General features: G+C 36.1%; 1 protein-coding gene across 1 annotated transcript in view; it reads left to right on the top strand.

Annotated features, from left to right (window-relative positions):
- The window catches only part of prom1b (prominin 1 b), a 40,322-nt gene that overhangs the window by 12,142 nt on the left and 2,121 nt on the right, over window positions 1–26,059 (top strand). The window contains exons 2-24 of the mRNA XM_067403747.1: window positions 191–252; window positions 390–416; window positions 753–958; window positions 9,374–9,494; window positions 9,718–9,781; window positions 10,283–10,372; window positions 11,325–11,542; window positions 12,015–12,089; window positions 12,192–12,255; window positions 13,130–13,138; window positions 13,332–13,491; window positions 14,095–14,247; window positions 14,401–14,524; window positions 17,494–17,597; window positions 18,104–18,188; window positions 18,282–18,428; window positions 18,502–18,573; window positions 19,132–19,224; window positions 20,164–20,217; window positions 20,411–20,491; window positions 21,870–21,938; window positions 22,051–22,140; window positions 25,386–25,501. Coding sequence (XP_067259848.1) covers window positions 191–252; window positions 390–416; window positions 753–958; window positions 9,374–9,494; window positions 9,718–9,781; window positions 10,283–10,372; window positions 11,325–11,542; window positions 12,015–12,089; window positions 12,192–12,255; window positions 13,130–13,138; window positions 13,332–13,491; window positions 14,095–14,247; window positions 14,401–14,524; window positions 17,494–17,597; window positions 18,104–18,188; window positions 18,282–18,428; window positions 18,502–18,573; window positions 19,132–19,224; window positions 20,164–20,217; window positions 20,411–20,491; window positions 21,870–21,938; window positions 22,051–22,140; window positions 25,386–25,501 — 2,284 coding nt within the window. The remainder of the gene's footprint in view (window positions 1–190; window positions 253–389; window positions 417–752; window positions 959–9,373; window positions 9,495–9,717; window positions 9,782–10,282; window positions 10,373–11,324; window positions 11,543–12,014; window positions 12,090–12,191; window positions 12,256–13,129; window positions 13,139–13,331; window positions 13,492–14,094; window positions 14,248–14,400; window positions 14,525–17,493; window positions 17,598–18,103; window positions 18,189–18,281; window positions 18,429–18,501; window positions 18,574–19,131; window positions 19,225–20,163; window positions 20,218–20,410; window positions 20,492–21,869; window positions 21,939–22,050; window positions 22,141–25,385; window positions 25,502–26,059) is intronic.

Here is a 26,059-nt window from a genome sequence, read left to right as displayed (position 1 = left end):
TTTTACTAAATCTTACTTGCTTTCTCACAAATGTTACACCTGTGGAAGTAAGATGCACAGGGCAGTAGAACTTTCTTGTATTTTGAAAAAATCCCTCTCCATGAAAATTATATTTTTTGAAGGTTTCTCGAATTTCCAGTTTATAGTAACCATAACATTTTATTTTCTTCTGCTAAATTTGTTGTTACAGATCTCATTGTTACGATGGTCCAGCAGAACATGGGAGGACTCAAAGGGGATGATTACAAGAAGGTGTGTGTGTTTTCGCTAAGGATTTATGTGCTTATATAATGGCCATACTGTATAAAATACAATACAATAAAGTAAGATTTCTTTCTCTTTGTCTTCGCCATGCCCACTGATGTCTCTTCAACTCTACAACAATGCAGCCAGAGAATGTTGTATTACTATTACAGGTACTGTTTAAAAAATTGAAAATTCTAGTGACTTGTCCATGTCCATTACACGCTCACATGCACTGTCTGCCACTCTTTCCATTTTAACTACAATTTAACTGTTTAAATGCAGATGTTTGAAGTAAACGTTACTGATATTTGTAAAGAAATAAATAATGTGATAAAAAATTTATATTAATTAATTAACAAATAATTTGTACCTGACACATATATAAATGACATAATAAAACATTTGTCTATTATTGCAGCAATTCAAGCTTTGTTATCTTTATTTGGGGGCTTTGCTCAGCAAATATTAAGACTGATTATGATTAAATGCTCTCCTCTCCTCTCCAGACTATCTACTATGAGCTTGGCTTCATAGTCCTGACGGTACTGGGAGTGTTGTTTGTGCTGTTCATGCCGATAGTGGGTCTATGTTTCTGCATGTGTCGATGCTGTGAGAACTGTGGGGGTGAGATGCATCAGAGACAGAAGAAGAACGGCGACTGCTTACGAGGATTTTACATGGCCACACTCGTCGCTACCTCTGTCTTCCTCGCGTGAGTCTTCTTCACCTTCAAAAAGAGTTTTTACCCTTTATAACTATATATTCCACATGCTTGTAAAAGTGATTTGATATGCATAATGTCATATTTGGTCATTTTGAGTTATTGGCACCATCCAATAATCTCTGCCTGTTAACAGTAGTGGTACTTGTGTCAGTTGGACAGACTTGTCAGTGGATAATTATGGATAATGTTTTTTTTTAATGAATTTTGTAAAATATATACTTTAAAAAAGTTCTCATTTAATTAATAATTGAATATTATGTATACATTGCATGCTGAGTATTCTTACTCTTACTCATTTGACATATGACTTTTTACATGCTTTGTAACAGAAAACTACACATATTTGAATGCAGGGTTAGTCATTTGGCAGTGGCATTTACAGCTCAGGTTATTGGGACAAAAAAACCTGGACTTAAAACATACAATTTCGCATACAGGGTCCTTCAATAGCCTATATGTATGTTTGTGTATATATATATATATATATATATATATATATATATATATATATATATATATATATACTTTTTCAGGTAGATATATATGTATATATTCAATGTACAGAATATTTAAGGAATGTTTAAAAACATACAGATCGGTAAATAAATGTGTCTGTCTGTGGGCCAGTTTGCGTGCAAATGTGAACAGGGATTCTGGTAAAGAACAGAGGTCACAGCACAGGTACACTGAACCACCATCATCCTATCACTGCTCTCTCTCTCTGTAATAAACACAAGCTGCTCAACACTAATCTAGTCAAGGCTAGTTACTGGGTCTGTGTGTGCACTTGTGTTTTCTAATGTATTCTTTTCTGTCAGATTTGGATCCTTAATGACTGTTAAAGTGAAATTTTAGGAAATAAGAGGAAATTGGAAAAAAGAAACAAATTGTGCTTATTGTCAATTAATTTAGAGGTTTGTTCTAACTAGAGCTGCCCCCAAAAAGTCGACTAACCATTAGTCTACGAAACAGGGCCGTCACCAGAACATATAGAATGGGGGGGCATTTTGTTTACATAGGGGTGCACACATTTGTATCTGAGAAAAAAGACTTTCACCAAAACAATAACATCCCGTATTTATTATTAATGAAATAGAGCAAGTTCTACACAAAACACAAGATAGTCCATCCTAATTAGACCAAACTACACCAAAAACGAAACCCTTTTGCATTATGCCTATATACTTTGCAAACACGAGGCACAAAAGCTTTTCAATTCCTCGAACAACACAAGAATAAAAACGATACAATAGCAATAAAAATATGTAGCCTATTCTGAGCATATTAATGTGTAACAAAGACTTTGAGTGTACTCACCATTAAAGTACTTGAAGGCGGCGGGTCTCCGAGTGACGCTAGTCATACTAGCCTACTATTATTTGTGTACACTCACAATAACAACAAAACGTGCTTTCATAATGAAAGCAAACAGGGTGCGCTTTTTGCCGTCTCTGTAAATTTGAGCGCACCCCAAAAAAGAAAAAAAGAACCGAAACTTTAAACTTGCCTCACAGACATGAAAAATATATTTATAGAAAGCTAAATGTCTACTTTAAAGGTCCCGTTCTTCGTGATACCATGTTTCAAACTTTAGTTAGTGTGTAATGTTGTTGTTAGAGTATAAATAAAATCTGTAAAATTTTAAAGCTCAAAGTTCAATGCCAAGAAAGATATTTTATTTAACAGAAGTCGCCTACATCGATCGGCCAGTTTGGACTACATCCCTCTACTTCCTTCTTTAATGACATCACTAAAACAGTTTTTTTTGACTAACCTCCGCCCACAGGAATACACAAAAAAGGGGGCGTGGTCTTGTTGCGCTCCTACGGAGAAGAGCAATAGTTGCGTTTGTAGATTGTGTTTGTCGCCATGTCGTCGAAACGGTGTTATTTTTGTCCCGCAGTCCAATCACCTGTTTGGCCTTCCCAGGGACGCTGTACTTAGAGATCAATGGTTACAATTTATGTTTAACTCGGTTCCCGAAAATTATAATTGTGGTATCCTTACTGCAATAGTTAATGTTGGACTGCAGTGCACATAATGGCCACAAGAGGGGACTATGTTTATGTTTATGGCTGTTTTCCGTATGAGGTACTCTTCTGAGTGAGGGCTAATGTTGTACATTTTCTGTCGCTGCTTGTGGAGATTAAAGAGTTCAGTCTCTCGGGAATTATTGTCTTTTGTGTTCATTCGGCACAACACCACAATAATCCGCATGTAAAACTATGTGCAGCACACGTTATGGTAAGAGGCGGGACCTTTCCGGGCAAGGTGCGCTCTCTATGGCTCTGGTCGCGCTAAGCTGCTGTCGAATCACAACACAGGAACCGCTGGCACAATCAGAACTCGTTACGTATTTCTGAAGGAGGGACTTCATAGAACAAGGAAGTCATCAGCCCGTTTTTATGACAGTGGAAACAGCAGTATTCAGATAAGTAAATTATGTGAAAAATACTGTGTTTTTTTACACGCGAAACATGAACATATGTTATATTGCACACTATAAACACAATCAAAGCTTCAAAAAAACACGAAAAACGGGACCTTTAAATGAACCAATTTAAATGGAAAACATTCTCAGGTTATGTAATCCGTATGAAACGTGTAGCGACTGACGCTAGAGGCTGCGGTCTTTAGTCTCCTTGTTAGAGCGCCCGATTCCCGGGTTTCGGCACCAATGTAACCCCTAATGTTCGATCCACCTGCTCTAAGTGGGACTCAAACCCGGGTCCGCCAACACTGGTGCCGTGACCCGGATGGGAGTGAGGTTTAGGGAGTGAGTGTAACGGACGTAGGCCAGTAAGAGCTGTGCTTAAGAACCTCCCTCCCCTGATCTCAAGAGGCACTCTAGCAACTGACACTAGAAACTGTCTTTAGCCTCCTCCCAAGCCGACATACCCAGGTTTGAGTCCGGCTTAGAGTGGGCGATTCGAACAAGACGGATTACATATGCACATATGCGTGTCCACTACTGCGGAGATGACGAGTCAGCATCGTCAGCTATCAATTAATTATTAAAATGTTAAAGCAATCTCCCCCAACACATTCGTAATCATTACTTCTGCCAATGCTCTGTGGCAAGCTTTATGCGTGTGCTTCAATGCTGAGTAGGCTGTAGGCATTAAAGGCTTTATATTATGATTTATATGGTTTATTAATAAACGTGCGATTAGTCGACTAATCTCTTAAGATGAACGACTACTATTCGACCAGAAAAATCTTTAGTCGAGGGCAGCCCTAATTCTAACCAGCTGATTTGCACCATTGCTAGACAGCGTGAACACACCTGCAGTGGTCTAGAATGACACACACACAGACACATTCACACATGTGACATTGATAGCCCTGAGTGTGTCCAGAGAGAAAGTCCCCTCTTTATTTCTATACCCCATCCACCTCTTTCTTTTTGCCTCTCTTTTTTTTTTTTTTTTTTCTGTGACAGTGCTGACAGCAGTTGCTTGGGTCACAATGGGCGTTTGTGAGGCATAGACTGTACTGTGTGTGTGTGTCTGTGTCTTGATGGACTTTCAATGACTTACTGAGAGGTTTGCAGTAATTGTGCTGGATGAGGCCTGGGAGCAGAGAACATGACTGTGCAAATCTCCTCTGTTTCTTTCTTCACTCTTTTCTTTTTCTCTCTCTATGGCTTCCTTTGTTGAATCACATTTCCCCTTTATTAAATCTTTTTTTTAACTGAGAGAGAGGGAGTGAGAGAGACAGTGAAAGAGGAAACAAGAGAATGGGGGAATGGGGAAATTATTTCTGACAATAATCTGTAATCAGATGCCACAATTTAATATGTATCTGCACCACTCAATTAGTAAAGTGTTATCTCTAGATTGTGGCTATGTGAGCACCAGGGAATTTGTGCATGTGCATTTGCTGGTTCATCTCATTTTGTGTCTCAATGTGACATTATAATTTAATAAACACTTTTATTGTATTTGTAAATATGTAACTATTATTTAATAAAACAATTATTTAAATTATTTTTTATATTATTTATTTATTTATTGAGTGAGATAGTCTGGAAACAGTACCTTGCTCTACTGTCTCCAAGGAGTTCTGTAATACCTGGAGAAGGCTATCTGTTAGCATTCCCATTCATAGCAATGCTGTTGTTTGGCTAGTGTAGGACACTGAGTACAGAAATCTGCCATCTTTGTTCCAGGTTTTTTTAACCAGTCACCTGAGCTGTAAATGTCTCTTGACTAACCCCGAGTTCAAATACCTTTTTAGCTACAAAGTATGCAAAAAGTCATATGTCAAATAAGTTTTTGATATCCCAGTGCCTATTCACGATACAGTAGTCAATTAATACCTGACTTACTGCATCTGCTAAGATTTGGAAGTGTGCAACCAATGGATACTTTGCTTTCCAATTAGGGTCACGAGGGTTGAGAAGCCATCAGATTTGTAGGATCTTTTCAGTAATGCTGACTGGGAAATACCTATCAAAAAAGAAAAAAAAGAAATGTTTAAATGTTCTATAATATAATGAAATATTTACAATTTAGGTGTTGCTTGAGAAATATATTATTTAATGAGAACCTGCTGCATCTATTGAATGGTGAGAAATATGCTATTTTTGTCCAAATGGTGAAATTTCTACCATGGGCAAAAAAGGCCAAGCTAACTGTACCCTAAACTTTAACCCCTTGAATCACAATACTCAAACAAGGGTGTGTGTCCTAAAGCAAACTATGGTCACAAATTCTGTCATTACAGACACAATTCAATGGAACTTTTGACCATAGTTGGCTAATGATGCTTTTTGGAAACGCACCCCAGTTTGGCTGCTCTTAGTATGACAACAGCACCACACTGAGGAGATTTGATATTACTGCATGTCACAGACAGCAATATATAGAGCAGGCATATTTGAATTGTAAATATTTGTAAAATAAATAAATAAGTTAAGAATTATATATATATCCAAAAAAGTTTGGAACCACTAAGATTTTTATGTTTTTAAAAGAAGTTTCGTCTGCTCACCAAGGCTACATTTATTTAATTAAAAATACAGTAAAAACAGTAATATTGTGAAATATTATTACAATTTAAAATAACCGTTTTCTATTTGAATATATTACACAAAGTAATTTATTCCTGTGATAAAAGCTGAATTTTCAGCATCATTACTCCAGTCTTCAGTGTCACATGATCCTTCAGAAATCATTCTAATATGCTGATCTGCTGCTCAAGAAACATTTAATGTGTATAATTGTACAAAATATTTGTGTACAATATTTTTTTTCAGGATTATTTAATGAATAGAAAGTTCAAAAGAACAGTGTTTATCTGAAATCTAATCTTTTTTAACATTATAAATGTCTTTACTGCCACTTTTGATTGATTTACAGTATTTCTGAATTGCTAAAACACTTTTTTTGAATGTTTCTCTCGCTTTCTCAAAACCTTAAACACAAATCACCAAACTTAAGCTATACTGTCAAAATCTTTGACTTGTCTTACTATATCAAACAATTGCTTCAGAACTATGTTATCTTTACCCAAAACCAAACACTGTTTTCAAATAACACACACATCCAGCTAATGCATAAACACTACACAGCAGTCATTACACACTACAGAGATAAATGCAAAACACTGCACTCAGGGCAGAGCAAGGAAAAAAAGTTTTTATTATCAAGTACTTGCACGCATAAAATGTAGTCACAAACTAAATATGCAACAGATCGATAGTAAGCAATGTCTTGAAATCATTCTGCCTCAGCATCATGCCTCTGGGCATGGTCAGGCCACAGGACCTCATCAACGTCACAGGCAATCCTGTCCCTTGATAAACAACGGGGAAAGAATCCTTTAGCATGCCGAATCCAACCTTGAATTGCTTCCACTCCAATGTTGTCACATGCTGCATCCATTGACTGAAGGAGATTTTCCTGTGCATAAGGATTTCTGTCATAGACCTTCCACCTCCATGCAAAAAAAAATTATTCAATGGGATTAAGGAAGGGCGAGTATGGTGGGAGGCACACATTTATAAAACGTGGGTTATTTTCAACCCACTCATGAATTCTAGGACCACGGTGAAAGTTCACATTGTCCCAGATTACCACATACATGGGATGCTCTGCCTGCTCATCACCTCTCCGTTCACGTCTCAGTAGTGCTTCCTGTAGAGCATCCAGAAATGTTAGAAGATGGGCAGTGTTATAAGGCCCTAATGTCACATGGCGGTGAATAACCCCGTAGCTGCTGATGGCAGCACATATGGTCACGTTGCCACCACGCTGCCCTGGCAACTCTACAATGGCACGTTGACCAATAATGTTGCGGCCTCTCCTTCTCCTCTTGGTGAGATTGAAGCCAGCTTCATCCAAGAAGATGCACTCATGAGGCCTCTCCATGGAATCCAGTTGAAACATTCTCTATAGAAATTAACGAAAATTAATTTTTGAAGTAACGTAAATGACATAGCATTCCAGGCTTCATGCCTCTGTATACATGTGCTACATTACATTCAACACAGTAAGGATGTACAGTAACTCAATAGTGCTGTATAATCGCTGGACATGATTACTTACTTGTACATATTGATATCGTAGCTCTTTTACCCTTTCAGAATTTCTCTCAAATGGTACTCTGTAGGCTTGTTTGAGACTTATCAGGTTGCGTTTCAGGACACGGTCAATTGTGGAGAGACTCACACTGTTGATTCCTTCAAAATTCACGTTGTCTTCCTCAACTCGCTGTTGTATTTCACGCAGACGAATGAGATTATTTTGAAGGACCATATTGACAATAATGGTCTCCTGCTGTTGTGAGAACATACCTCTCCTTCCACCGGCATGTGGCAGTCTTTCAGTTCTATCAAATAAAACCTCTTGTTAGAATTGTACAGACAGGCCTAATGCATTGAAATGTCACCAAATATGTACAATCTCCTCCTCCTCCTCCTCCATCTCTTCCTCCTCCTCCATCTCTTCCTCCTCCTCCTCCTCCGTCTCTTCCTCCTCCTCCTCCTCCACCTCCTCCGTCTCTTCCTCCTCCTCCTCCTCCTCCTCCGTCTCTTCCTCCTCCTCCTCCTCCTCCTCCTCCTCCTCCTCCTCCTCCATCTCTTCCTCCTCCTCCTCTTCCTCCTCCGTCTCCTCCTCCTCTGTCTCTTCCTCTTCCACTTCCACTTCCACTTGCTCCTTCTCTCCTGCCCTTCATTGTGAAAATCACACATGCCATTTGGATTTGACATGGCTTTATATCCTGATTACTGATTAGGTGCAACACATTACTGATTTGAAATAGGTGTGTTCAATTTTGAGTGCTTGTGTGTTACCGATGACAACAGTGTGTTGCTCGTGTTTCACTTTCGGGGGCTGTGTTGTGCCATTCTGAGTTAAGTGCACCACAATGCTACATGTGCTTTGTGAATGACAATGTGTTTACAGTTTTGCACAAAGAGTGATTCCGATTTGCTTGTTGTGTCTAACCACATGATAAGTGTTTAAAGTTCTGCAAACTGTGTGATTCAATCAATAAAGTGGTTTGTACACTTGCAACTTTGGTTTTGAAAATGGATTTTAGTGTTTTAGCAATTGTGAAATACTGTAATGCATCCTAGCTGAATAAAAGTATTCATTTCTTTAATTTCTTTTCAAAAAAATAACAATAAAAATTCTTACTGACCCCAAACTTTTGAACGGTAGTGTATAATGCTACAGAAGCTTTGTATTTCAGATAAATGCTGTTCTTTTGAACTTTCTATTCATCAAGGAATCCTGAAAAAAAAAAACTACACAACTGTTTTCAACATTGAAAATAATCATAAATGTTTCTTGAGCAGCAAATCAGCATATTAGAATGATTTCTGCAGGATCATGTGACACTGAAGACTGGAGTAACGATGCTGAAAATTCAGCTTTGCATCACAGGAATAAATTACTTTGTCAAATATATTTAAATAGTACACAGTTATTTTAAATTGTAATAATATTTCACAATATTACTGTTTTTTTTTACTGTATTTTTTAATTAAATAAATGTAGCCTTGGTGAGCAGACGAAACTTTTAAAAACATAAAAAATCTTAGTGGTTCCAAACTTTTGGACTGTAATATATATATATATATATATATATATATATATATATATATATATATATATATATATATATATATATATATATATATATATATATATATATATATATATATATATAAAATAAAACAACTATACAACAACAATTCACAAACTACCTCCCTCAGTCATTGGTTAGACCAGACTGTCCAATTTACTCCAATTTATTATTTAATTTTTACTGTCTTATTTCTAATTTACTAATTCCTAAATTTGTCATATGTTTCACCAACATAACAGATTGTCATATAACAATACCTGTAAGCATATTATTTCCCAAAATATGTATGTGTTGCTTTGTTTACAGAGTGGGAGTGGCGGTCACTTACGCAGCAAACCAGAACATCACATCTCAGATCAAGAGCACCAGACGTCTAGTCAACACTAACATAAGAGACCTGAAATCTTTTGCCAACTACACACCAGCGGTAAGCTGTTAACAGATGGAATGGTAAAAGTGGTAAAATTTGTGAGCAAAGCTAAGAGTATTACATTGTTATTGTTAGCTGCAAAGCTAATACTCAGATTAGCTAAAACATTGAAATCTGTTGATTCTGTGGGTGCAGATTCTATGACAACATAGACATATTTGCAAACATTACGTTTAAGTCTGTTTGTCTTTATACTTTTTTCTTTTGTTTTATTTTCTAGCAAATAGACTACCTGGCTGCACAGTACACAACAGCCAAGAACAAAGTATTATCAGACTTAGACAGTAAGTATTCTCTTTCTTCCTCTGGTGACTTAATACACTAAAGTACAAAAGTCAGTAAGAATTTTTTATTTTTTGAAAGAAGGTTCATGTGCTCACCCAGGCTGCATTTATTTGATCAACAATACAGTAAAAAGAGTAATACTCTGACATTTTATTAGAATTAAAAATTATTTCCTCCTGTTAAGCAGCCATTACTCTAGTCTTCAGTGACATGATCCTTCAGAAATCATTTTAATATGCTTATATGCTGCTCAAGACACATTTCTAAGTATTATCATTGTTGACAGTTGTGCTGCTTAATGTTTTTGTGGAAACCACAAATCCTTTTTTTTTTCAGGATTCTTTAAAGAATTGAAAATTCAAAAGAACAGAATTGATTTGAAATAGAAATCTTTTGTAACATTGTACTGTAAATTTCTCCAACCTTTTTAACTGTAGTGAACTTTATGCTGGAGCTGTATTTAATATTTTTTACATTTATTATCAATGTGTTTTTATCAGATATTGGGATTCTGCTGGGTGGACAGATTCATAATCAGCTGGAGAGAGAAGTGGTACCTGCTTTAGACAACGCTCTTCGCATGACAGCAGGTGCAAAAACAAACATACATACATACACACAGAGGATGAATTTTCTAAAATGATCTGATATTTTAACATGGCATTTTAATGCGAAACCTTGAGTCTTATTCACTAATCATTCACTATCCAGTCTAACTACTATAGGTGCTAAATACATTGAAGTGTCTGTCGGAAAATAGTGTGTGCAAAGAAATGATGCAATGGCGCAATTTACATTCTCTGTTACTCTCTTTCCTTGTTGTGAATTCAAGATACATTCAAGTTACAACAATGGGGTTTCATAGTTTAGTCTGATAAAAAAAGACACTGAACTGATAAACCCTAAATGTGATACCCTAAATGTTCGCCTTTATACTTTTCCTCTTTCCTGCTCACACATGTATTCTGTGTATTTAAGCAAGTTGACCAAGACTTGAGATTTATGATTAAAATCTCTTTTGCAAGAGTGAACTGGTTGAACCCATGATCTTTATATTGTTAGTACCTTGCTCTACTGTTTGAGCTATAGGAACACCACAAGACACACTCGCACTGATACTATTCTTATAAATTTGTTCCTTTCTGTTTCTGTTGCTTGTGATTGTGGACAAAAGTTAAAGTGGAGGGTGCTATTAAAGGTAAAAGTCAGTGGTTTCACCAATGTGTTTTGTGAACATAGAGATTGTGGTTGTTGTTCTGTTGTTGTTTTAAGTATTGTTGATTTAAGCAGTATTGTGTATATTTATGTAATGCTGCCATATTTTTTACATTTCATCATATTTTTGTTTTTATGATGAAATGAGAACCTAAATAGCTGAATAGGGGGAACAAATCTATTTTATGTGAATGAGAAAATGGCATATACATAAAAATGTTTTGTGATCAGTTGTGTATTTGCAGTAGTGTAATCCCTCCCAGTGGTTCATTTATTTATTTTCTGCATGTGAGCGTGTTATAATGAAGGTGATCTGTGTGTGTACAGCTATGCGGGAGGCCAAAGAGTCATTAGAGAGTGTGACCACATCACTGGAGACCCTACAGGAAGGCACGGGCAGACTCCAGAACTCTCTACAGTCTGAACGTGCGTCTCTCTCAAACACACTCAATGACCCGGCCTGCTCTAATGGAGACGTAACACACACCTGCATCACCATCCGTGGGACACTTAGCCAGCTCGCTCTCAGCGCAAACTTTAATGGGGTAACACTCACACACACAACCCACATTTACATGTATGTATATCAGGGTGTCATTGGTATAAGAATCTGCCAATTATTATGCAATAGTTAAACATGAAATAGGTACCTTTTTAAGTTTTCTATGTTAAAATACTGTTCGTCTATCCCAGTTTATGTGCACATACAAGAAAAATTAAGTCAATGACTCTTTAGGTGAAATGTCCACTGTGTGGCACTAAAAGCGAGGTTTATTTAGTTCAGTACAGATGAGGCTTCTAATTCTATACCTGAATTTTAAATTTAGTAATTTGTAAATTAATATATAGTCATAGATTTTCCCATGAGACCTAGTAAAGACTGTATCAATTTGCTTAGTTTAGACAGGACATATTGAGGGCTCATGCATTCACCATGAAATCATTGGGTCTTTAGGAACATGGTACAATATGTTGCTCTGTGTGCTGTATTTGTGACTCCTGTATGTCATTCAACAGTTGCCTGAGGTTGAGGCGCCTTTGGCCAATCTGGACGCTGTGCTTGAAACAGACCTCAGCAATATTGTACAGAAGGTCAGATGGGTCTATCTCTCTCACTGTTAGCTCACTGTTAGTTCCTCTGTAATGTACTGTGACAGTTTTTTCACCACCTTTTATTTTTGTTAATCTCTTCAGGGCTACTCTTCTTTTAACGACACACCAAGGTTGGTCAGGGAACAGACGAAAGATATTGTGTCAGGTGAGGGCATCCTCTCTATTCAACTATCTAGATTTGTACCAAAACCTGGTGTGTTGCCTTGTTGCCTACATAGGGAGTGTTGCCTATGATGCCTTAAAGGGTAAGTTCACCCAAAAATGAAAATTCTGTAATTTATTACTTACCCTCATGCCATTCCACACCCGTAAGAGCTACGTTAATCTTCGGAACACAAATTAAGATATTTTAGTTAAAATCCGATGGTTCCGTGAGGCCTCCATAGGAAACAATGTAATTTCGTCTCTTAAGATCCATAAAGGTACTAATAACATATTTAAATCAGTTCATGTGAATACAGTGGTTCAATATTAATATTATAAAGCGACGAGAATATTTTTTTTATGCTCCGATGCTTCCTGAAGCAGTGTTTTGAAATCGGCCATCACTAAATAAGTCGTTATTTTGTTATTAAAAATATTCTCGTCGCTTTATAATATTAATATTGAACCACTGTATTCACATGAACTGATTTAAATAGGTTTTTAGTACCTTTATGGATCTTGAGAGAGGAAGTGTCATTGCTCCCTATGCAGGCCTCACGGAGACATCGGATTTCAACAAAAATATCTTAATTTGTGTTCCGAAGATCAACGAAGGTCTTACGGTTGTGGAATGTCATGAGGGTAAGTAATAAATGACAGAATTTTCATTTTGGGGTGAACTAACCCTTTAATGTGGTGCCTGTATAGGTGACTCATTAGGATTTGCAACAGAGCATCTGTCTGTACTCAACATGTTAACTTCATTCGTTCTTTAAAAACTAAAGAAATCACAAAAAATATATATATATATTATTCTGTTCTCTTTTCTATTCCTATGCATTCTGGAAACTGTCTGTCTCTTTTTAAAAATGAAGCTCTACCCAGTAAGTGTGCCTCATGTACTGTGTCGCTTCAACATTAATCCTCACAGAGATGTTTTAGTGCTAGAAATTGTAGTCATGTCACGGGAATACTGGGGAAAAAATATGTTTCTGCCTCATTTTACATGTTCATATCTCATCTTCATATTCCCAAACAAATATTCATTTGATCTTTCTCTGTCTCTGTCTGTTAAAGAAGTGAAAGGGCTGCTGGATAGGTCATGTGGAGAGATAATTGGTTTCACAAAGATGTTCCCGGTAGAACCAGCACTTGAGAACTTTACTAAGTTCCTGACGGAGAGCCAGAAAAACATTGAAGCGTACTACCCCCAGATCGACCAGCTGGACTTCTACAGGTAGCTTACTATTATGAAGCTGACGCCACATACATTTTACAGATTTGTTCAGCTGTCACTCCTTTTTTGAGATCTTATTTATGTGAGTGATAACCACATGATGGAGCCGAATTCAGTCATATAACATCCAAGTAGAGACAAACGCATTTACAGTAAATGCAAATAGTGTGTGCAGAACCAAACTCAACAAAATATTAATGACATATTTAAAAGTTAAAAACAGCAGTCTATGTGGGCTACACTGTATGTAAACGTGCCAATTGGCCTGTGGATACCTGTAGTTTTGTTGGTGTTTGTGTCTGAGTGTGAAAAGAATTTATGTAAATTGAAAGATGTCATCATTGAATGCATTTTGTGCCAAAGCAATAATAAATAATCCATAGTTTAGCCAACATAGACTGTTTTTGTGCTCAGTGTGTGAAGAGTTATGAAAAGCGACTTAAGTATTGAGAAATAAAAAAATCTGTAATTCATTCTTGCTGAATATAAATATAGATGAATATAAATATATATTAATTTCTTTAAAAAAAATAATAAAAATCTTGCGGTGTACACTCTCACTTTCACTCAATATCTCTTTTATCTCTGTCTTTGTCTCTGTAGATGGCTAGGGTGTGTAGTGATCTGCTGTATGGTCGTGTTGATTCTGACCTTTAATTTCCTGGGTTTGCTGTGTGGATCATGTGGCTATGATAAAAATGCCACACCCACCACACGTGGCTGTCTGTCCAACACCGGAGGAAACCTACTGATGGCGTGAGTTGCCGTGGAAACACCAAAACAACATATACTATAATACTTATCTGCACAATATCTTCCCACAAAGTGCAAATCAAAATATATTTGATTATAGTTAAAAGTTAGATACTAACTTTCTTTTTCACTTTTTTTCGCTCTGTTGGTGATCAGTTCTGTTGGCTTCAGCTTCATCTTCTCTTGGGTGCTCATGGGAGTTGTAGTCACCACATTTGTTGTTGGAGGAAACATAGAGAAGCTTGTGTGTGAGCCGCTGGCTAACAGAAAGATTTTTGAGGTACTGGCACACTACCCTGTGAGAAACAATTAACAAACTTTGAACAATTTGAGGTCCCGCTTTATATTAAGTGTTTTTAACTACTATGTACTAACATTTAATTTAAGCATGTATTGCGTACATACATTTTTACATTGTACTTGTATTTAAAAATAGCTGCATGTAATTACACCTGTAATTAATTTCCGTAATTGCATCTATAATTACACAGTTGACCCTTCCCTTACACCTTATCCTGCCCTTAAACCTAACCATACCACCAAACCTGTCCCAAACCTAAGTCGTGTCTCACTTCAATAGCAGCAACATGAACACAATAAGTACACTGTACTAAACATTGTTTTATGTAAGTACATACTGTAGCAGTAAAAAGACACCAAATAAAAAGTGTGACCCAATTTGATTCCTAGTTTAATAATAGTTAATAAATAAACACACAAAATAATAAATAAATAAATAAAAACTATACATAAGTAAATCAACTATCTTGGGTCGAATCTTACACGCATGTAAGTTCAGGTGTAAGTACAAATCCTGTGTAGTTTTTGGAAGGGAGAAGAGAAGCAGACCAGTATAATCTTACATAACGTATACAACACTGGATCCCTTGTATTTATGTTAAACTGTGGTTTAGCTAGGAGAGTGTGTGTGTGTGTGTGTGTGTGTGTGTGTGTGTGTGTGTGTGTGTGTGTGTGTGTGTGTGTGTGTGTGCGCGCTTGAGCAAAAGTTTTAAAAAGGGGGTTGAAAAATCATGGGCAATTCTGGGTTAGTTTCAGCTCATACAAACATCAAATCACGTACACACACACACACATGCATGCGTTTGCTTTTGTGAATTGTAGGGACATTTCATAGGCATAATGGTTTTTATACTGTACAAACCGTATTTTCTATCCCCCAAAACTACCTCTACCCCTAAACCTACCCATCACAGGAAACTGTGCACATTTTTACTTTCTCAAAAAAACTCATTCTGTGTTAGGTTTAGGGTTTGGTTTAAGGTTATTTGCATGTATTTTTTTCCTATTCATTTTATAGTAAGTACATGTTACAAACCCGATTCCAAAAAAGTTGGGACATTGTACAAATGAATAAAAACAGAATGCAATGATGTGGAAGTTTCAAATTTCAATATTTTATTCAGAATACAACATAGATGACATATCAAAAGTTTAAACTGAGAAAATGTGTCATTTTAAGGGGAAAAATAAGTTTACCACTGTGTGGCATCCCCTCTTCTTTTTATAACAGTCTGCAAACGTCTGGGGACTGAGGAGACAAGTTGCTCAAGTTTAGGAATAGGAATGTTGTCCCATTCTTGTCTAAAACAGGCTTCTAGTTGCTCAACTGTCTGAGGTCTTCTTTGTCGCATCTTCCTCTTTATGATGCGCCAAATGTTTTTTATGGGTGAAAGATCTGGACTGCAGGCTGGCCATTTCAGTACCTGGATCCTTCTTCTACGCAGCCATGATGTTGTAATTAATGCAGTATGTGGTCTGGCATTGTCTTGTGGGAAAATGCAAGGTCTTCCCTGAAATAGCCGACGTTTGGATGGGAGCATATGTTGTTCTAGAACTTGGATATACCTTTCAGCATTGATGGTGCCTTTCCAGATGTGTAATCTGACCATGCCACACACACTCATGCAACCCCCATACCATCAGAGATGCAGGCTTCTGAACTGAGCGCTGATAACAACTTGGGTTTTCCTTGTCCTCTTTAGTCCGCATGACATGGCGTCCCAGTTTTCCAAAAAGAACTTCAAATTTTGATTCGTCTGACCACAGAACAGTTTTCCACTTTGCCACAGTCCATTTTAAATGAGCCTTGGCCCAGAGAAAACGCCTGCGCTTCTGGATCATGTTTAGATATGGCTTCTTTTTTGAACTATAGAGTTTTAGCCGGCAACGGCGAATGGCACGGTGGATTGTGTTCACCAGTTTTCTGGAAGTATTCCTGAGCCCATGTTGTGATTTCCATTACAGTAGCATTCCTATATGTGATGCAGTGCCATCTAAGGGCCCGAAGATCACGGGCATCCAGTATGGTTTTCCGGCCTTGACCCTTATGCACAAAGATTGTTCCAGATTCTCTGAATCTGTGGATGATATTATGCACTGTAGATGATGATAACTTCAAACTCTTTGTAATTTTTCTCTGAGAAACTCCTTTCTGATATTGCTCCACTATTTTTCGCTGCAGCATTGGGGTAATTGGTGATCCTCTGCCCATCTCGACTTCTGAGAGACACTGCTACTCTGAGAGGCTCTTTTTATACCCAATCATGTTGCCAGTTGACCTAATAAGTTGCAAATTGGTCCTCCAGCTGTTCCTCATATGTACATTTATCTTTTCCAGCCTCTTATTGCTACCTGTCCCAACTTTTTTGGAATGTGTAGCTCTCATGAAATCCAAAATGAGCCAATATTTGGCATGACATTTCAAAATGCCTCACTTTCAACATTTGATATGTTATCTATATTCTATTGTGAATAAAATATAAGTTTATGAGATTTGTAAATTATTGCATTCCCTTTTTATCCACAATTTGTACAGTGTCCCAACTTTTTTGGAATCGGGTTTGTACGTTTAGCAAGGACTTGTGGTTACACTTTATTTTAAGTCTAATTATACAAATAAGTAATGAGTAATATTAAGTAACAACATGTACTTACTATATAATTAGGGTTAGGGTTTGTTGCTTATAACTGTGCATAATTTACTGTTATTACTATAGTAAGTACATGTAAAATATGTAACAGGGACATAGTAAAATAAAGTGTTGCCAACATATCTAATTTTGTTACTTGACAGTTTGTACACCTTTAATATTAAATGAATAGTTCAGAAGAATAAGGAAAAGTCATATGAGTTTGCAACAATGCAAAGGTGAAATGAAACTGAAGATAATCTCAAATGTACTGATTAGCATATGGAAAATTGACTCTTTTGAATTTAATGCTGTGCAGATTATTGACACACCATACATGGTCCATCCTGCCAAAAAGAACTTCCTTCCTGGCATGCTGTTTCAAGATCCAAACATCGACCTCACTTTGGGCAGTATGTACAGGTAAGTGAGCAAAGATCAATGCTAAAGATCAATTAGAAGTAGTTATTTTAAATCTTTACTTCACCCAAAACTGAAGATGCTGTCATAATTAACCTTGTGTCATTCCAAACCCTTAAGACTTTTGTTCATCTTTGAAATACAATGAAGATATTTTTATGAAACCTGAGAGATTTCTGTTTCTCTGTTGAAAATATACGCAACCAATACTTTGACACAGTTCATAAAGACATCGTAAAAGTAATGAATCGAGCATTTTTAGTCTTCTAAAGAGACACAATTACTTTATATGATGAGGGACCAAAATCATATGGTTTTATTAAAAATCTGGTTTTATTAAAAAAAATATCTTCATTTGTGTTTCGAATATAAGTTTGGAACAACATGATAGTGAATAAATGATGATAGAATTTTCATTTATGGGTGAACTATCTCTTTAATTAACAATTTATTTGACACTGGAGCCTGTTTGCTGTGTTGATTTACTTCTCACTTTTTCTCTTGCTCAGAGATTGTTATGAGAATAATGGTTTATATTCAGCACTACAACTGGAAACCAAGTTCAACTTCAACAGGTTTCTCAATGCCACAGTGGTGCGTGAAAAGTCATTTCACATATTTTTGTGTATATCTACATACTGCGCATGACATAAGTACTCTAACCATGTGTTTGTGATTTCTTAACAGTATAACCTGGAACTGGCCAAGATATTTAATAGTGTGAATGTGGACCTCCAGGGAATGCTTCTTCTGGAACAGGAGGGCAAAGATAACCTCATTGACTTCGCCAACACAGGCATTGGAGAAATTAACTATCAGGCTTATCTAAATGAGGTAACCCTCACACTCTCATAGACACTTACAGGCACAACGGTAGAACACACTTTAAGGATGGTTTCATTGACAGGTGAATAAAGGAGTGACAGTTGTGGATCTTTTGTCCTACGCAAATGAACTTGAAGCTCATGCAGACCAACTGGTGAGTCAAATACAAATGAATAACTTTCAAATGCCAGCCAGTTAATGTCTTGTTTTATAACACATGAAGATATTGCCAGTTCATTAGAGCAGATATTATTTACTCTACGTATCAAAGTGAGTCATGTCAGTTAACACTGGGAGGTCAGTCTCTGGAACATTTTGAAACCTTATATGGCAGTCTCCCCTCCAGTGTAGAGGGACACAGGCACTGCATTCATGAGGTGGAAACACACATCTACAGGATGTGTGGTGATGCAGTTTGTGCATGTGCTTATGGGAATATGACTGAGGGCCTTTTACAGCACTTAAAATGGGCATAAAATGTTAGTCTGAGAAGTGAGTCTACTTGTTAATAGATATTATGGTTTATAGTTAATAAATAAGTCAAACTCCTCCTCTAGTATTGCAAGTCATTTTCAATAAAAAATTATGTTAAAGATGTGGTGAAAATTATTTTTTTTTTTTATTATAAAGTGAGGGCTTTTAAAAATGTGTTTTAGGGAGGGACAGTTCTATACATTTTCAGTGTATCTCTCTCTTTCACTTTCTTTCTTAGCCACGTGGGGCTCTTGAGAATGCGCTCAAGGGTCATGCAAGCAGTATCAGACAGATCCACAAAGATCAAGTGGTGCCAATGGAACAGGCTATGGTAAAACACACACACACACACACACACACACACACACACACACACACACACACACACACACACACACACACACACACACACACACACACACACACACACACACACACACACACACACACACACACACACCATTTACTTAGTCTTCTATTGTTTTTATTATACAGCTAGTTAACAATCCTGTAACCTAAATCTAACCCACATTCTAACACTAACAGAAAACTAAACTGCATTTTTTACAATTAAGAAAATATTTTTTATACAATTTTACATATGGGGACATACTCAAAAGAAAGTTTTGTCAGATTTAGCTCACTTATGGGTGCAAATTTGTCCTACGAATTTGGTACTTTTGGTACACATACTGGCATATATGGTTTAGGGGAAACATAAGCTTCACAGACAACCTTTGTAATTTTTTGAATTTCAATAAAAAATGTTCGTATGCGTTAAGGCATTTGGTTTATGAGGACACAGAAAGTTTTATTCTAAGTTTTATTCTTTATTCTATTTTGTATCTGTTTTTCAAATGGAACCAAAGAAATTTGTGAAAGCAAGGGTAAGCCAACAACTGGTATCATGTGACGTGACAAAATAAAAATAAATGTACTTCTAAAAACGTGTTTCAATAAATGTGGACAGCTTTAGTAGTTCAGAAGTGTTTTGTAAATGTTTGTGTTTGTGTAAGTCTGTGTAAGTGTCTTCTTTTTGAGTCATTGTGTTTGTACTGTGTGATTTTTCAGCAGTTTTTGCTGTGAAATTATATTGCAACGACTAAAGAATTATGTTCAAAAGAACACGCTTGAGCCTGACTTACTAAAAATATTTAATTGAATAAGATTCATAGGAGAAACCAGTGACTCATTGAGGGGTTGACCAGATTGTAAGAGTTTTATATAGTATTTATTTATGTAGGATGTATGTTTTTTTTTTTTCTTGTAGGGCACTCTAAGTCAAAGCATCAAAATGCTTCAGAAAACATCCAGAGAACTACCTGTAAGTCCAGTAAATACATGCAATTTCATGTAAATCTTTCTATAAAATAAATGCCACTTGGTTTTAATATTTAGATAATGCAATGACATTTATACGTGGTTAGGATTGGATAAAGTGTCCAAATAGATTTTAGGGACTCTGTATAATTATTATGTGAATAATTATGTAATATTTCTCACGGTTTTTCCTCTAGATTAAAGTGACAAATGTCCTGAATGCCATCGAGGCAGCAGAGTATCTCATCTCCAACAATGTCTCACATGTGGTCAAACAGGTACAAATACATTTGTTTCATTTTTTTAATCTATTAATTTATTAATTTACTAATTATTAATCTTGATCAATAGAAACATAGACTGCAAACAAATCTTATTGATTGCTTGTTTTCCAGTAAAAAAAAAAATCTAAACATCATCAAAACAAGATATATTTACTTGAGAAGCCAACTGTATGAGACATTAAGCCTTGTGATAGGGTTATTTTTCTTGTTTTAAAGCAGAACTAAGTAACTTTTTTTACCTTCATAAATAGTTTTCTAAGTCCTTACGATGGTTAATTGACTTGTAGTGGTGTGTTTGAGGCGCACTTGCAAGTTTAGCTTCGCCGACCTGACACAATCTCGCCTCATGTTCATGTTCACGTTCACGCGAGAGTGACAAAATGCTTTACGGTAATTCAAAAACAATGTATATATTATGACTTTATAAGACAATTTCGAAAATTAACCACCTCCATCGAGATTTCTTGTACTGTATTTGTACTGTATTCGCTGGTGAGCGTTGTAGTCGTTGTAGTCCAGAGCTGCGCTTGGAGTATTTACGACAGTGTGATTCACTGAAGGAACCTGTAGGGGGAGCTTTGCAAATCTTACTGAGTTACGCTTTAAGAATAAACCACATGAACTCCCGGTTTCACAGACAAGGCTTAAGCTAGTCCTAGACTAAAATGCAATATTGAGCTGTTTTAACTGAAAGCAACTTGCACTCACATATCTTAAAATATGTCAGTTCCATTGTTTTGTCTCAAGATGCACACCAGTAATGTTTTTTTTTTCTAAGGCATGTGGTAAGGCCTAATCCTGGCTTAATCTAAGCCCTGTCTGTGAAACCAGGCCTAATTGTTTTATTAGATTTATGGGTAACACTTTACAATAAGGTTTATTAGTTAACTACTTTGTTCATGTTAATTTCAACATTTACTAATACATTATTAAAATCTTGTTAACATTAGTTAATGCACTGTGAACTAACATGAACAAACAATGAACAACTGTATTTTCATTAACTAACGTTAACGAAGATTATTAAATACAGTAACAAATGTATTGCTCATGGTTAGTTCATGTTAGTTAATACATTAACTAATGTTTAACTAATGAACCTTATTGTAAAGTGTTACCGATTAATGCTTAAAACACACTCACAAAAAAATTGTAACAAATGTTGTAATGTGTGAAAAAATAATATTAATTGAAGATATATTCTCTGAAAACAAATCTTACCTTGCACAGTTTTGTTTCTCAAGTAAATTTATCTTGTTTTAAAGACGTTTAGATTTTTTATGGACAATAAAAGTATATATTTTTAATAGTTCAGTTGTAAATGCTCTATGTATGTATTTTAAATATTTTTTGTATTGTTAAAATGTCACAGGAGACTGAAAAATTCATTAAGAACATTATGGGATACTTTTCACAATATACGGAGTGGGTCAAGCACTCAGTGAGTATGCTAAGATAAGACAAAGTCCAGCATTTTCCTTAAGAGCAGCACTTTGTCATGTTACACTGCAACTAAATCAGTTATATACTAATGTATGTCTCTTTATGTGCAGCTGGCAACGGAGGTTGCCCAGTGCAAGCCCATCAGCAACATTGTGGACTCGCTAGAGATCGTAGCCTGCAGCTTCATTGTTGACTCAGTGGTAAGATATACAAAAACACATAGCACATGTAAGAACCCGAGATACTCGCGAGACATACTGGATATACCCAGTGCAGCATATGCATGAATATTCCCTAACACACACACACTCAGAGAGAGAGAGCAGAACAAGATTGTCACTGTTCACACTCTGAGCCCCCAGATGCAGCGGAAGAGAGATGTTATTGCAGTGTGAATGCTGGTGTGTGTGTGTGAACAAAAACTATGAACTTACAGAAATATACAATCCAAAGGCAAACACACACACTCACAGAGCTATGTAATTGGGGACTTTCCAAGTTCTGATTTCTGCTGTTAAATTAAATGGATAGTTCACGCAAAAATTCAAATTGTCATCATTTACTCTCTTTCAATTTGATCCAAACCCATATGACTTTTTTTTTTCTTTTCTTTTTTGATCGAAAACACTGCTCGGTACGGCACGGCTCGGCTCGGCTCGCTTTACCTTCGGTTTGCTTTCCCATTGCAGTTAGTACCACTTCAAAGTGGGTAGGATTATAGACTGATCATTATAGTTGCAGCACCTCTACTGTCATGGATCCGCTCCTCATCTACCAACGAATCTGCACCTCATCTACTGACCACAGTACAGCCATTTCTTTTTTCAAGTTGCGTGCGACAGTCATTTAAAGTGAATTGTTTTGCGAACAAATGATACTTCGGTGACTGTTACTGACTATTTAAAGGTGCCCTAGAACTTTTTTTTAAAAGATGTAATATAAGTCTAAGGTGTCCTGCATATTTTAAGGCATATTTAGAAACGAGCCGATTTCAGGTTGTGGCCCCTTTAAATTCCCTCCTGAGCTCTCGGCTCTATCACAGCATAAACAAAGTTTACACAACTAATATAACCCTCAAAATGGATCTTTAAGTGTTCGTCATGCATACTGAATGCATGCGTCGGATTTTGTGAGTATTGTATTTATTTGGATGTTTACATTTGATATTGAATGAGTTTGAGACTATGCTCTGTGGCTAACACTACACTGTTGGAGAGATTTATAAAGAATGAAGTTGTGTTTATGAATTATACAGACTGTAAGTGTTTAATAATGAAAATAGCGACGGCTCTTGTCTCCGTGAATACAGTAAGAAACGATGGTTAACTTTAACCACATTGAACAGTACATTAGCAACATGCTAATGAAACATTTAGAAAGACAGTTTACAAATATCACTAAAAATATCATGTTATCATGGATCATGTCAGTTATTATTGCTCCATCTGCCATTTTTCGCTGTTTTCCTTGCTTGCTTACCTAGTCTGATTATTCAGCAGTGCACATCCAGACGTTCTGCCCTTGTGTTATACCTCAATCATGGGCTGGCATTATGCAAATATTGGGGGCGTACATATTAATGATCCTGACTGTTACGTAACAGTCGGTGTTATGTTGAGATTCGCCTGTTTTCCAGAGGTCTTTTAAACAAATGAGATTTATATAAGAAGGAGGAAACAATGCAGTTTGAAACTCACTGTATGTCATTTCCATGTACTGAACTCTGGTTATTTAACTATGCCAATATAAATTCAATTTTTAATTCTAGGGCACCTTTAAATCTAGCGGGTTTGGTGTCTTGTGTTTCAAAGCCAATGACGCCGGTAGTGACGATTCTCTCTGACCAATCAGTGATCTGCTGTGTTTACACATCACATTTAGTATCGGTATGGCTCGCTTAAATAGTACCACCTCGGTTGAGTTTCCAGGTGAGCTGTACCGATACTAAATGTGACGTGTAAGATACCGTTCCATAGCAAGCCGTCCCATGCAGTGGTAAAGCGCCAAAAAGTGAGCCGTATCAAGCCGTACCAAACCGTACAATGCAGTGGAAAAGCGCCATTAGACAAGAAGTTCAAAATGCTCTTTTTGTTACTTGGAATATAGCGCATTAGTCATATGGACTACTTCTATGGTGCTTTTATGTCATGTTTGGAGCTTGACAGGCACTGTCAGTTATATCAGCATTCTGAAATATGTATTGACATTTATGTGCTAACACTTTACAGGAAGGTTCCATTTGTTAGCTTTGTTAACATTTCAATTTCACTTTATTGTTGGAATTTCTTCCAAAAATTGTCTCGCATCCAACAGCGTTTACTGTCTCACATTAGTTCACATCAAATAATAAGACTACAATAGATATACACTACAATAGACACACACAAAAAAACAAAACAACAACATTCAGAATCCTGAGGCCCACTTAGACCCCAAAATCTGATTTATTAATTTTACCGACTGATGAACAAACGATTTCCTTAATCTATTCATTCTAGCATATGGTACTCTTAGTCTTCTTGAACTAAACATGAAAAAAATACCTCTAAATCAATCTTATTTAATGTTAATTTAAACATTTACTAATACATTATTACAATCAAAAAGTGTATCTTTTAATATTATTTAATTGACCTAAGCTAACACAAACTAACAATGAATAGTTGTATTTTTAAATAACATTAACAAACAACAAATGCATTGCTCGTAGTTAGGTAATGCATTAACTAACGTTAATGAATCTGACCTTATTTTAAAGTGTTGCCATTTATGTTGTACTTTCAACAGTATTAAGTTTGGTAGATGGATGTTTACTACCATACACAGAACATCGCTGCAGACTGGGTCAATCCATTTAACACAGATTTATCACACCAAGACAACAAGATGAGCGTTAGATGAGGATAGAAAAAGCATTCACACAAGTTATTTTAAAGTTTTTGAAAGAAGTTCCTGTTATTAACCAAGGCTGCAAGGCTTTATTTAATCAAACATACAGTAAAAAGAGTTATATTGTGAAATATTATTACAATTTAAAATAACTTTTCTGTTTTTATATATTTTAAAATGTAACTAATTTGCAATGACAAAGCTGAATTTTCATTCTAATATGCTGATTTGGTGTTCATTATCAATTTTGAAAACAGTTGTGCTGCACAGTATTTTTGTGTCAAAAGAACAGCATTTATTTAAAATAATAATCTTTTGTAACAACTTTTTTCAATGTCTCTACTGCCACTTTTGATCAATTTAATGCATCCTTGCCAAATATATATATTTTTTAAATATTGCTGACCTCAAGCTTTTGAATAATGTACTGTCTCACATTCCTTTTTCATAAGACACTTTTTATATATATTTAAGTTTTTTTTTTTTTTTTACTTATTTTTATGAGGTGTTTATGGACATGTATGCTAATGTGTTCTCTTGTGAATTTGTGTTTTAGAACACATTCTGGTTTGGTCTGGGAGGATGTTGTGTGCTCCTCATTCCCAGCATTATCATGTCGATAAAACTTGCCAAATTCTACCGCAGGATGGACACTGAGGACGTCTATGATGAGTGAGTTAATATTTAATTTAGTTCCATCACTACAAGATCGCACTACCTGTCATATGTAAAGTGAAATATGACCTTATAAAATGGATCAGACTTTTTCTTAAAAAACTGCAACTGAATATCTTACCAAAATTCAAAAATGATTTTCACTCCACAGGTGTTTGAAACAACCTTATTTCCTTCTTTTAAGAGTCATCTTTGGTCTCTTATATCCTCAACTTCCACTCTTAATTTCCATATTCAACATTTGTTCACGTTCTGATAACCAACCACTTCTTTCTATTTTGTTATCAACAATCTCATCTTTTCCATTTTTCTTGTTATTTTTCATCTTATCACTGCACCTTTGAAACCTTTAATACTATCTTTATGTTCACTCTGTGAACTATTCACTTTCATTCATACATATCATGTTCATTTTACAAGCAGTTGATGTTTGCATTTATATTCACTGTTTTACAGTAGTATGGATGTTGTTGTCAGTGGTTATCATAGTGAGCCTTTATATGGCATAAACAACCCCGTGATGAGCAGGTAGAGTTTATTCCACCTCTTCATCTC

This window comes from Chanodichthys erythropterus, chromosome 12 (assembly GCF_024489055.1).
Source record: "Chanodichthys erythropterus isolate Z2021 chromosome 12, ASM2448905v1, whole genome shotgun sequence".
NCBI lineage: Eukaryota > Metazoa > Chordata > Actinopteri > Cypriniformes > Xenocyprididae > Chanodichthys > Chanodichthys erythropterus.
Note: the sequence above shows the minus strand (reverse complement) of the source record. Positions and strands in the feature narration are given on the sequence as shown.